General features: G+C 46.8%; 1 protein-coding gene across 1 annotated transcript in view; it reads left to right on the top strand.

Moving 5' to 3' along the window:
* MDGA1 (MAM domain containing glycosylphosphatidylinositol anchor 1) overlaps positions 1-12,591 on the top strand; it is a 386,593-nt gene that overhangs the window by 138,899 nt on the left and 235,103 nt on the right. The window contains exon 4 of the mRNA XM_084832471.1: positions 3,878-4,074. Within this exon, the coding sequence (XP_084688597.1) occupies positions 3,878-4,074 (197 nt within the window). The remainder of the gene's footprint in view (positions 1-3,877; positions 4,075-12,591) is intronic.

Genomic DNA, 12,591 nt, shown 5'->3' with positions numbered 1-12,591 from the left:
GTGGAGCGCTGCCTTACACCCACTCAGAAGGCCCAGGCGATTGGTCCTCCTGTCTACACAACATCCTTCCTCAGCCTGGCTCCAGCGGGGTTCAATTTCAGCTCCAGCCAACATGGCCAATGGGTATGGCTGGGTATGATGGAAGTTGTAGTCCAAAACATCTGGCAGGCACCAGATTGGCAAAGGCAGGTCTACGCTGACTGGAAACAGTTTACCAAAGTTTTAGGCAGGGCTCTTTCTGAACCCTATCTATATATACCAGGAATTGAACCTGGGTCCCTTTGTATGCAAAGCAGGTGCTCTACCGCTGATCTGTGGCCCTTTCCCTTACTGCAGGGGAGGGCAACCAAAAGTGAGTGGGGCCAGACGACCCCCACCCAGCCCTCCATGGGCGAACGACATCAGGGGGCATGGCTGTGCCGCCTGATCCCAGAGGCTTTGCCATGCCCCCTGACATCATTCAGTTCCCAGCAGGCGTGTCAAGAACATGATCTTCCTGACACATCTGCCAGGAACCAGCTTCGCTGTGTATGGGCCTTTGGCCGTTGGAGATGAGCCACACGCGGCAAAGCCACTCTGCCTGCCCCACTCCTTCTCCCAGTAGCGAGAGGACATGGGGCAGGCAAGCGCCTTGGGGGCGCTGGCATTCGGGCAAAGCATCCAGGCCTGAACCGGCAGCAGGAGGAGCACTGCTCCAGCCACCAGTTTAGTCAGGTGGCTTCCCATGGAGGAGGATCTTCTCTGTTCTCTCAGTTCTGTGATAGGAGGTAACAGCAGGGGTTCCTCCAGGGGGTGGGGCTTTGGCACCAAGCCTGCCCCTGGAGGAATCCTGGAAGGTGGCAGGCCAGATAAGCAACCTCCGCAGATCGGCCTAGGCTTACGGACCAGAGGCTGCCCTCTCCTGCTTTACTGCATGTTGCAAACTAGCACCTCAAAGAGAAAGGACCTTTCTTCCCCCTCTCTCTGTTGTGTTAGATTTTTGCATGCAGGAAGGTGGTTTTTTTTTAAAGGGGGGGTCAGTATGGGGGGGAGTTGTTCAGTCATGTGATTCCCCACCTGCAGCTAGAGTTCTAAAGATCCTTGAAAGCTCTGATTTTGCACTGTGTAGATCAGCCGCCATTTTAGTACGGACATCGCACTAGTCGGAACCTCGGCCCATAGCAGAGAGAGAGAGAGAGAGGGCCGATCTACGTTGCGCCTGCCATCGCAATGAATTCGGTGTCCCATCAGGTTAAATGCTCACACATTAAAACATGATTATTCACACTCACCCATTTTCCCCGTTGCAGTGCTTCATCGAATGCACGAGCTCGGTTCACACTCGAGCGCTGTGCTGTTTTCCTGCTGTTTTCCGGCACGCGCTTGTCTGATCTCAGATGCTAAGCGGGGTCAGCCCCGGTCAGTAGTTGGATGGGCGACTGCCTGGGAATCAGGCTTCCTGCATTGAGCAGAGGGTTGTTCTATCCCTTCAAATGAGATTAAATTTTACCCCCTCCTATCACCCGCTCTGGATGTTTTTTTAAAAATTAAGGCATTATCCTCGCAGAATTGGGGCTTCTCCACGATGTTTTTTTTTCTAATTGAGGCATGATCTTCAAAGATTCGAAGTTGTGAAGCTTCACAACTTTGAAGCTTCAAAGATCATGCCTCAATTAGGAAAAAAAAACATCACGGAGAAGCCCCGATTCTGCGAGGATAACGCCTTAATTAAAAAAAAAAAAATCCTGAGCGGGGGATAGGAGGGGGTAAAACTTAGTCTCATTTGAAGGGATAGAACAACCCCCTGTTCAGTGCAGGAAGCCTGATTCCCAGGGAGTCTTCCATCCAAGCAGTGACCAGGACTGACCCTGCTTAGCTTCCAACATCAGACAAGCGTGCGCACATCCAGCCCTTTGCTTGTTGCTGAGGAAATGGGGCTGCTGAGGAAGCTATGCAATCAGTAGCCGGAAGAAGACATGGGGCCGTCGAGAGCTGTGATTGGACAGGAGGGAAATACAAATACCACTGTATATGGACAGGCAGGGGAGGGGACTACGATCAGATACGGTAGCAAAGGCAGAAAATCAGAGCACATTAAGGGGAAATACCAGGATATTAGGGTATTGAAAGCGGAAGCACGGAAGTGGGATATTCTGGTTCCAGTTCGAGGCGGCTACTGCATAGTGTGAAAGGCGGGCAGCGAAACCTCATTGCAAGCAAAAAAGGGCAGTAAGTGTAGACCCAGCCAGAGAGAGAACATATCAGGTATCTGCAGGGTAGAGATAGAAGTCTCCTTTAAAACATCTGTATAAAGAGAGGAGCACAGTTTGAGTAAACAGGATGTGAGTAATGGTACCCTTTCTGATTGGGGGGTACAGGTGAGGTGCAGCGATGCCGGGTGAGAGGGGCCTTTCTGCTAGTATCTCAGCTGGTTCAGCAAGAGCCTCATTCAGATTTCAAGATTCTGCAGCCAAGGAATTACAAGGCAACACTAGCAACAACAAAGGAAAAGCCTCCGCAGGGATGCTTTTGGCAGCCTAGGCAGGACGCAGGAGCAGCCTCGGCAATCCGGCTTCCATGGAAGCTATTAAAGCTGCCCCCCACCCGGCTACCCCACCACCCCATAATCATAGACAAGCTACAAACCACCTGAATTCTATCAAAGTGGCACAAACATCGGCATGGTGCTTCAAATACCAGGACGCAGAGTTAAAAATAATGCATCTGCTGCTTTCTTTTGCCATCTGGTTTGCCAAGAGGCAGCTGAATGCACAGTTGATGCGCAGGACAAGCTCGCCCTTCCAGCCTGCTGGTCCAGGCAATTCATCTCTCGCAGCCTTGTAGTATTTAGTGACCAATCTGCCAAGCCCAGGGGGGAGAAACGGGCACGTTAGGCTAGAGGTGGAGATGCCCTACAAGGCAGTACCCTGTGGCAGAGGAAGAGAGAAAGAGGAGACAGGGGGTGGCGGGAAGATTACAGCTAATAAAGATGACATGAAGTTTCCTCGAAAGGCAGATTAAACTTGTTGTGGAGAAATAAATAATACTTTGCAAAATGTTCCATTTTCTATATGTGAATTTTTCAAAACCCACGGTTAAAAATTGCCCCATATGTTTAATCAATAGAACTGATTAAAGATTTAATGGGGCGTGAGAGAGAGCAGAGCAGAGCAGAAGGCAGGCAAGTGTGTGTGTGTGTTCTTATGTTTTGCTTCTCCTATTTTACGTGGTCAGCACTGCATCACATTCTTCTTTTCTGCCTACAAGATGAATCTCCACCTCCTCAGCCTGTCGCTCTTCCTCCCCACTCCCACACTCCCTTTTAGGTTTACCCCATTCCTGAGTTAGTCATTTTAGGGCAACCTTCCCTAATCTAGTGCCCTCTAGATGTGTTGGACTGCAAGACCCAGGATGCTGAGAGTTGTAGTCCAACACATCCAGAGGGCACCAAGTTGGGAAGGTGGTTTTAGGGGGAAGATCAGTTGATGTATAGGCACTTTAGGGAGGGCACCGTCTTAAGAATGACATAAATCATTTTATGAGTGAAGCTGGAATACCTTCTTAGCAGGTTGCCTGCATTTTGTATCCTTATTATCACTGGGAAATTGGATGGTCTCCAGGAATGATCCCTGATCCTCAAATGCAAGAGTGTTAAGCAACCAGTCACTGGTTTCCTCTGTCACTTTGCCTTCAGGTACCTGTTAGAAAATCTCATGTAGAGTTTCTGGTATTCTGCCTGGTTTTGTTGGTCGAGTGAGTGGTAGTAAGGTTATTCTGAGCTTTCCTTCCCCCAGCCCTTGTTTCTGGAGTGCTGGCTGACCAGCAAACTGTGTGCATCCTGGCCTAAGCCTCATTAACAGTGGCCCTGGGCTCCTTCCTTCCCTTCCCTCCCTTGCAGATTTGGACGAGCCCGTTCTCACTGTCCACCAGACCATCAGCGATGTCCGTGGGAGTTTCTACCAAGAGAAGACAGTCTTCCTTCGGTGCACAGTCAACTCCAATCCACCAGCTCGCTTCATCTGGAGACGGGGTTCTGAGACCCTTTCCCACAGCCAGGACAATGGAGTCGACATCTACGAACCATTGTACACACAGGTGAGAAGGATGGGGCCTGCCAATATTCTTCGTGTGCCTTCCATTGGGGCGTTGGCTTGCTGTGGGCTGCAGGGCCGAGTCTGAGATGGAGGGGGAGTTGAGGATGCTATCTAGAAACTAGCCTTTCCAGAGGGAAGGAGGCAACCAGACTCCTATCCCAAATTCTGCCCCCTTGCCAAATTCTCTTCTTTCACTTGAAGGATGGTGTTCTGTGTGGTGACTCTAGAGACTGGTTGCATGACAGGATGAACACTGAGATGGAGACTCCGTGGGATTAGGCAGTAGCAGGAGAAGAGAATAATTAATCCAGTCCTTCTCCAAGGGGCTCAGGATAGCATACAAGGTTCTTCCCGCTTCCCATGCTATCCTCACAATAATTCTGTGAGGTAGGTTAGCCAAGAGGTAGTAACTGGTCCACAGCAGGGTCCCCAGGTGTCCTACCTTACAGAGTTTATTTCTTTATTTGACGAGTTGGCAGAGGATAGTCCTCTATTTGAAGTGTCCTCTGTTTGAAGGATTGCATCATCCAAGCTGAAGAACCATCAGAAGGGAGAGCAGGAAGTTATTGCCTGGACAGACTGAGACTGGGCGGAGCAGACACACAGGTCACCCGGGGGGGTGTCTCCATGAGCGATTTACTCTGAGCTGGCTACATTTGGAGGTCATTAGAGATATATGACATCGTGGCCATCCACGAGCCACCCCGGAGCTTATCAGGGAAAAACCAGATTTCCTGAGACTGCTTAAAGTCTGATTCTTTTCCTTAAGTCAGGTTCTCGGCAGTATAGTCGCTGTGCGCCCCAATCTCCACATTGACCTCTGGTATGCTAGCCCTGCCCAGGGGTGTGCCTTTCACTGTGACCCCAGTCAAGGGGTGTTTCCTGTGTGCTTCCCGCCCCTGCACAAACCAGTTAGTGTCTCCTCAGAAGTGACTCCCATTGTGCTCAATGAGGCACAATGTCCACATCAGAATTTACACAGATCTCCCTCAATTGAAATGGCACAGTTTAAAGCAGAAATTCCCTAAATGCTCTAAAGCACGATCTCGAGGCTCCGATTCTCCATTGTTTGGTTCATTGCCTTTGGAAGTAACTACTTCACACCTTCATTGTAGAGATCCTGCAGCATCGGGTTAGAAAGGGGGCTGGTTTCCCATCCCTGTGTCCCCCGACCAATCTTTTCCAGCACAAGCATATGTGTGTCTACTCAGAAGTATTTTCCATTGTGGTCAATGAGGCTTACTCCTGAAATACAGGTGCATCTGGAGCTTCAGGGGAAAGGAGAAAGAGGGGAAGAGCGGGGGAGAAGCCTCTCTTATTGGTTGAGCAGCCCCTGCCAGACCCCACCCCCCACCCCCGCCAAGAAGTACGTTCTGTAAAGTGATTTTTACTGATGCAGAGCACTTGCTCATGGAGCCCTACATAGACCAAAGCGCAGCAAAGCTGATTCCTTAAAAAAAAAAAACGGTACTACTACATTTGTTTCTCCTTCTGTGGTCATGGAAACACCCCCCTGGTCAGTCTTCCTCACTATGGTGAGACATATTGTATAAAGTATAGTTATTATCTCTACATTTGCATTTATACATATAAATTAGCATATGCAAATACTATGCAAATTGGTGTCCTGGTTTTTACTCTTCTGTGGTCATGCATTTTCTCTTTTTTGGTAATGTGCAAGTGGCCACCATAGCCCAAGGTCACCAAGAGAGCTTCATGACAGGCACTCTAGGCCAGTCTTCCCCAACCTGATACCCTCCAAATGTGCTGGACTACAACTCCTAGCATCCCCAGCTAGCATGGCTGAGTGCTGGATGTTGAGAGATGCTGGGAGTTATAGTCTAACACATCTGGAAGGCACCAGGTTGAGGAAGGCTGCTCTGAGCATGATACCACATAGGGATGTTGGAGAATTCCGCCACGAACCCCAATGAGGCCGGATTCAAAGGAATCCGGCCTCCAGAGTCCATGGCGGAACAGATCCCTTACCTCCGCTGCCTCCCTGGAACTGTCCGGAGCCGGATCCTCCCTGCGGCAACTCCGCGGAGCCACCGGCTGGCTCCGTATCACCAGCGATATGGCCGGTCGCCATTGCCAAGCCATATCACTAGGTTAAGAGCTGATTCCAGATGCCAGTGGCATCCACTACACCATTTGCAGCTGTAAAGCTCTTAGTTCAAGCTAAATGCAGCCATTGACGGCTGCATTTAGGCTATTCTAAGAGCTCTACGGCTGCAAATGGCATAGTGGATGCCATTTGCGTCCGGTCTCCGGAGTCAGTCCTTCACCTAGCAATATGGCATGTCAATGGCGGCCGGCCATATCAGTGGCGATACGGAGCCGGAGGTCGGCTCTGCAGAATCGCCGCGGAGTGTTGTCGGACGAAGAGGATTCCAGGGGGAGGAACGGATCACCTCCCGCCACAGGCGGATTCCCCCCACAGAATGACAGGTAGGGAATCCGCCCATCCCTAATACCACACTGTTCTACAGCCCCTCTGGAGAGCACAGGGTTTTAAAGCAGCTTCCCATGTATATTTATGTACTCAGTTACTGTATGAGAGAGTTCAAAGTGTTGCAGTTTACCTATCTATGGTAAAGTCTTCAGACACCTGGTTTTAATCTACACCTACATTGCTCTGCTAACTAGACAATGTGAAATGTGTCTGCCATGAAGGCAGCACATCTGTATTGCTGGGGCCAACAGCTATTGTACTGATGTTAAATGTCAAAAGAACATAAGAGATCAGGTGTCCTTAAGAATTATTTTACTTTAAAAAGATCTTTAAAAGATGTATTACACTACATAAAAGGTAAAGCAAGCACACAACACTAATTCCCTAGAGGGCTAGTGAGAACACACTCCAAACGAAAAGATGATTTCAAGGAGCAAGTTTTAAATGAAAATTATTATTATTATTATTATTATTATTATTATTATTATTAATTTCTATACCACTGAGTAGCCAAAGCCTTTGTCAGAAGGTAAGGAAGTAGCTAGAAGGACTGGGTGAAAGGTTACAAGATGAATCAGAGTGAATTTTTCTGTGCTTTTGCATGATGTTGTAGGCAAAGTTTTTACCATTTAGTAGGGCTTCTAAGGGACTAGAAAAAATTGCCTTGGGGGTTGGACCTGGTCTATGGACCTTACATCCTCCAAAGTACTTGCAAAGAAAGAACAGGCAACATGGCACAGGAAAGGCTGATCAAATTTGCAGATGACACAAAATTGGGTGGGATGGCTAATACTTTGGAAGACAGAAACAAAATTCAAAGTGATCTTGATAGACTGGAGTGCTGGGCAGAAAACAACAGAATGACATTTAGTAGGGATAAAGTTCTGCACCTAGGAAAAAGAAACCAAATGCACAGTTACAAGATGGGGAATACGTGGCTCAACAATACTACAAGCGAGAAGGATCTTGGAATTGTTGTAGATCACAAGCTGAATATGAGGCAACAGTGTGATGTGGCTGCAAAAAAGGCAAATGCTATTTTGGGCTGCATTAACTTGGAGGTGGCACTTGGAGGAAGGCCTTGGGGTTACAGCTCACTACAATCTGCTGTTATTATGACCCGAACTATGAGATTAGACCAGTCTCTTTGATGTGGTGCCCCCCAGATGTGTTGGGCTACAAATCTCATCATCCCCACCCAGCTGGGCAGGTGATGGGGCTTGTACTCTAACACATCAGGCAGACACCAGATTAAATCATGTACCAACAAGCTGTTTCTTCCCCCTGACTCGATAGTTTGCTTCATTAATGATGCCTGATTATTATTTTTTTTATTATGCCCAACATGTTTCAGAAAGGACTTCCCTTCCTCAGGTGTTGCTTAACTTTCTCCAAATATGTCACAAAGAATCTTTCCAATGCTTCCTCCATCTTAAAATGCTCTGTCTTACATTTTCTCTTCTATTTTGGGACACATAAGTGCCTTCCCCTCTTGCTGTTTCCTTGTTTCATTAATTAACTGCTTGTTGTTTTTGAACATGATGTTTGTTTGTTTGTTTCTTAACATTGCTCAAATATGTAGTAACGAAGTACTATTCATATAAGTCTAATATCAGTGTGTGTTCTGTTTTCCTTATTTTTCTACCTGTAAGAAAGGATCAACATTCTCAATATTTCCTGTGTGCTGCCTTTCTTAAACAATTTGCTGGTGTTTCTCTTCCTTGGAACTCCTGGATAGTTTTAGAAAGTTTGAGCTGTCTTGCCCAAAGCAGTCTGGGAAATCATTATGCCCCCCAGACTTTGCTTTGTATGTGCACCCATAGCTAATTTCAGTGCTTTGGTCAGGAAGACAACTAAGAAGCACAAGGAAATCCACTAGAAGCGATAAAGAAAAGGGTGATTCTTTCGGGATAGCTTCATCCCACACATCTATCTGCTAACCTCAGGCTGGATTCTGTGTGGGTTCAGGCTGAGTTTGATTTTTGCAGTGTGCCCCAGGCAGCCCCTCTGTTAATATAGCCCAGTACCTGACTTATTAAAATATCCCTCCTTGCATGCAGAGGAAACAGGTGACTAGATGAAACAGAGATGGAGTGCCTTTGGATGTTACTATGCAGCTGTAAGAATGGATGCACCATTGATTCACATTTAAGATTTTTGCACTTCCAGCGTAACATCCAAAGAGGGAAGACATACATCTCACCTCATGTTGAGAAGTCTGTGCCACAGATGCAAGTCGAGTCTGTCTCTTTATGGGGGAGATGTACGAGTTCCCGTCATCGTTCTTATGCAGGAAGCGAGGAAAATGGATGTGCAAGGCACTTGCACGTTCATTCTCACATTTGTTGTATATAGTCTGATGATATCCTGTGCTGACAGGTCTATTATGACATATAAAAATATGCTAGGTGAGCGATGCTGCTTTGAAGGAGAATTCTAGTAGTGCTTGGTAAGGAAATCAGCTCTTAGAATACATTGTCTGTGTTATCATCCCTTCTCACTGGTGGGATATTTTCCTGTCCTGGATGGGTTGTTCCTACATGTGCTTGCTACCCCAGTGATGGATTGAGAGGGAACAAGTTGCTAGACACATGAACCTAGTCTGTTTGGCAGTGTTTGTGATTAAATTTCTTAATCGCCCATCTGGCCGGTCACCCAGCCACTCTGGGCGATGTACAATGGTACAATTTAAAACAGTAAAATTATACATTAAAACATTATTTAAAAATACCCTAACCCACCCCAAATGCCTGCCTGAATAACCAAGTTTTCAATGTGTGGCAGAAGCTCATTAAAGAGGGAGCATGGCGGAGTTCCCTAGGGAGGGAGTTCCACAGAGTGGGGGTCTCCACAGAGAAGGCCCTCACCCTCATCCCCACCAGTCTAGCTGTCCTGGCTGACAGGACAGAGAGAAGCCCATCCGAGGCTGATCTTGTTAAGCAGCCTGTCTGGTGTTGCTGCAGGCGCTCCTTGAGATAGGCTGGGCCAGAACCGCACAGGGTTTTAAAGGTCAAAACCAACACCTTGAATTTGGCCCGGAAAACAACTAGTAACCAGTGCAATGCCTTCAGCACCGGAGTGATGTGATCACGCCAGCCGTTGCCTTTAATCAGGCGAGCCACTGCATTCTACACCAGCTGCAGCTTCCGAACCGTCTTCAAGGGTAACCCCATGTAGAGCGTATTACAGTAGTCTAGATGAGAGGAGACCAGGGCATGTACTAGCCAGAGTGGCTGGGTGACCAGCCAGATGGGCGATTAATAAATTTAATAATAAATAAATAAATAAATAAATAAAAATGTACTACCGATGGGAGCAGATGGTCGGGAAGGTAGGGGCGCAGCCGCCATATCAGATGGAGTTGGTACAACGCTGTCCGGCTCATGGCTGACAACTGAGCCTCCATGGACAGCTGGGAGTCTAAAATGACCACTAAAATGGCTGAGGACCTGGTCTTTCAAGGGTAGCCATACCCCATTCAACACCAACATCCCCCAAACTCCTTTTGTCTCCCACCAGAAGTTCCTTGATCTTGTCAGGGTTCAGCTTCAGCTTATTCCTCCCCACCCAGCCACTCACTGTCTCCAGACATTTAGACAGGGATTCCACGGCCAACCCTGGTGAAGATTTGAACAAAAGATAGAGCTGTGTGTTATCCGCATATTGATGACACCGCACCCCAAACCTCCTGATGATAGCCCCCAGCGGCTTCACATAGATGTTAAATAGCATCAGGGAGAGGATGGAACCCAGTGGCACCCCACACTTGAGGGGCCACGGGTCCGACACCACCTCTCCCAGTGCTACCCTCTGGTACTTGCCAGAGAGGAAGGACCGGAACCACTGCAATACGGTGTCTTCAATGCCCAACCCCTCCAGGCGGTCCAGGAGGATACTGTGGTCTACGGTATCAAAATCCGCTGAGGGGTCGAGGAGAACAAGGAAGGAGCATTCACCCCTATCCAAAGCCCTCCTCATATCATCCACAAAAGTGACCAAGACCATCTAGCGGTGACAACAGTCTAGTCTAGTACAAGAACCACTGAACTAGAGGGAATGTGATGTGGGATTTTTCTTTTCTTTTTTTGGTACACTTATTTCTTGGTCCTTTTCATTGGCACTGGTCAAAAAAAACTTTTAAATCTTCCTTTGAGACAGCTCTGTGCATGGGTTTTACTAATGCTCAGGGTCCAACTGATCAGCATTTGGGGGGGGGGGGCTGGAAGTCATTATCCCCTTTGCCTGCTCCTGGCTCTCGTATGAAACTTGGCTCACTTGCCTGCTCTGCAAGTACTTTTTCTGCCCTGCTTCTGGTTTCTGTTTGAGGCATATGGTAGGTTTTATAAGTTGGTTGATTCTACTTGCAGAAAGAAATGGTCGGAAGGAGCTTCTGGTTGGTTTCAATTCTGTAAACATTCGTTTACACGATTACTTTAAATATCAGCGAACCTGTGATAGGCTTTCCTGAGATTGATCACATGCAAAGCCACCCATATTACAAATTCCCTTGCCAGGGCAAGACGGAGGACCTGAGAGATAGTCTGAGATAGCAGTTTCCTGTGTTCAGATAATCAGGAGATAGATGCAGTGATCACAAGAAAAACATGCCATGTGGATTCACCCTTTGTTAAGTTATACTATTGTATAAGTAAGATGAGAGAGAAAAGGATGGGTACAGAATGTCACATTCTTCTGAATGTCTCCTACCTCCTCAGTACCGTGGCTGGTCCTTAAAACAAGGCTTAGTAAGATGGTTGGCTCCAGTAGCAAGTGAACTGTAGACTTAATAGTTTAGACTTTGTAAACTGATTCACAGTCCAGGTGCCTACACCCTTTACCCAACATTTACAGATCAATACATCGGATGCATACAAACCATGCATATATCACTAGTTGACAGGCAGGCTGTAAATGCTATTGTTTGTGCAGCATAGCAACCATTCTCCAGGGAGGTGCTTTTCACAGGGGCTTTGGTCTCTTGGGTATTTATCTTGCTCATCCAGCTCAGATGCTACATGTTCCATTGCATATTTGTGTATGAGCATCATGTCCTGACCTGCATAGTCAGCTCAAGTGAATTTATAATATGGGTGGCTTTGCATGTGATCAGTCTCATGAAAGACATTCTCTCAAACAGATTTACTTCTAGTCAAAAGGCAAGTACAAGCGAAGTCAAACAATGGGACATTTCTCAGAGCTCCTGGTTTGCAAGCCACTTGAATAAAAATATTGAGGTATCTAATGTGGCATGCCTAACAGGCATGGCAGTCTCAAAAAGTTCAGTAGAGTCCTGTGGAAAGATCTGTTAAATGGAAAAGGAAGTCAAGGGGACTGGTGCGTTATGGGGAAAGAGATACCTGTGCAGTGGGGGTGGAGGGAAATGAAAGGATCATTGTAATCCAGTGGGGCAGCAGAGGGACATTTTTAGTGATCTGAAAATCAAAAAAATGAGAACTCCTACAAGGTGGAATGAAATGCAGATTACTAAGGAGGACTGTATTGGTTTAGCACAAATATGTTGTGACAAAATCAGAAGAGTAAAGGCAGAATAAGCTTTGTTGTTTAATGTTATTAGAAACAAGAAGGGATTTTACAAGCATACTAAAACAAAACTGAAGACAAAAGATGCACTGGAAGATAGGAGTGACGTATAACAGAGGATTTTGTAAACAGCTGAAGAAGTCCGTTCCTACTTTGATTCAGTCTCTCAAGGAAAAATATCAAAGGTCATGCTATCCAAAGTGTGTGTGAAAGGAAGCCCAAATGGGGCCTGATGACATTCATCCAAGGATTCTAGCAGGGCACTATCAGAATTACTATCGAATTAGAATGCGAACACAAAGTTGGTTTCTGCCTAGAACAGTAAATAGTACTAGCACCTAACACCGTTGTATAGGCCCATCATCTTGATTTCTATACCGAGGAAGATAATTAGAGCAAATAGTAGACCGATTTTTAATAACCTGAGAACAATGGAGTGAATCCTAGCAGACAACATTGTTTTGTTATTGTTGTTTTTAAGGAAACCAATTATGATAAGCTATATTTGATAAAGTAACTCAT

This window comes from Heloderma suspectum, chromosome 1 (genome assembly GCF_057233095.1).
Source record: "Heloderma suspectum isolate Gila_16-S chromosome 1, 16-S_ref, whole genome shotgun sequence".
Classification (NCBI taxonomy): domain Eukaryota; kingdom Metazoa; phylum Chordata; class Lepidosauria; order Squamata; family Helodermatidae; genus Heloderma; species Heloderma suspectum.
This window is presented reverse-complemented; position numbering and strand designations above follow the sequence as displayed.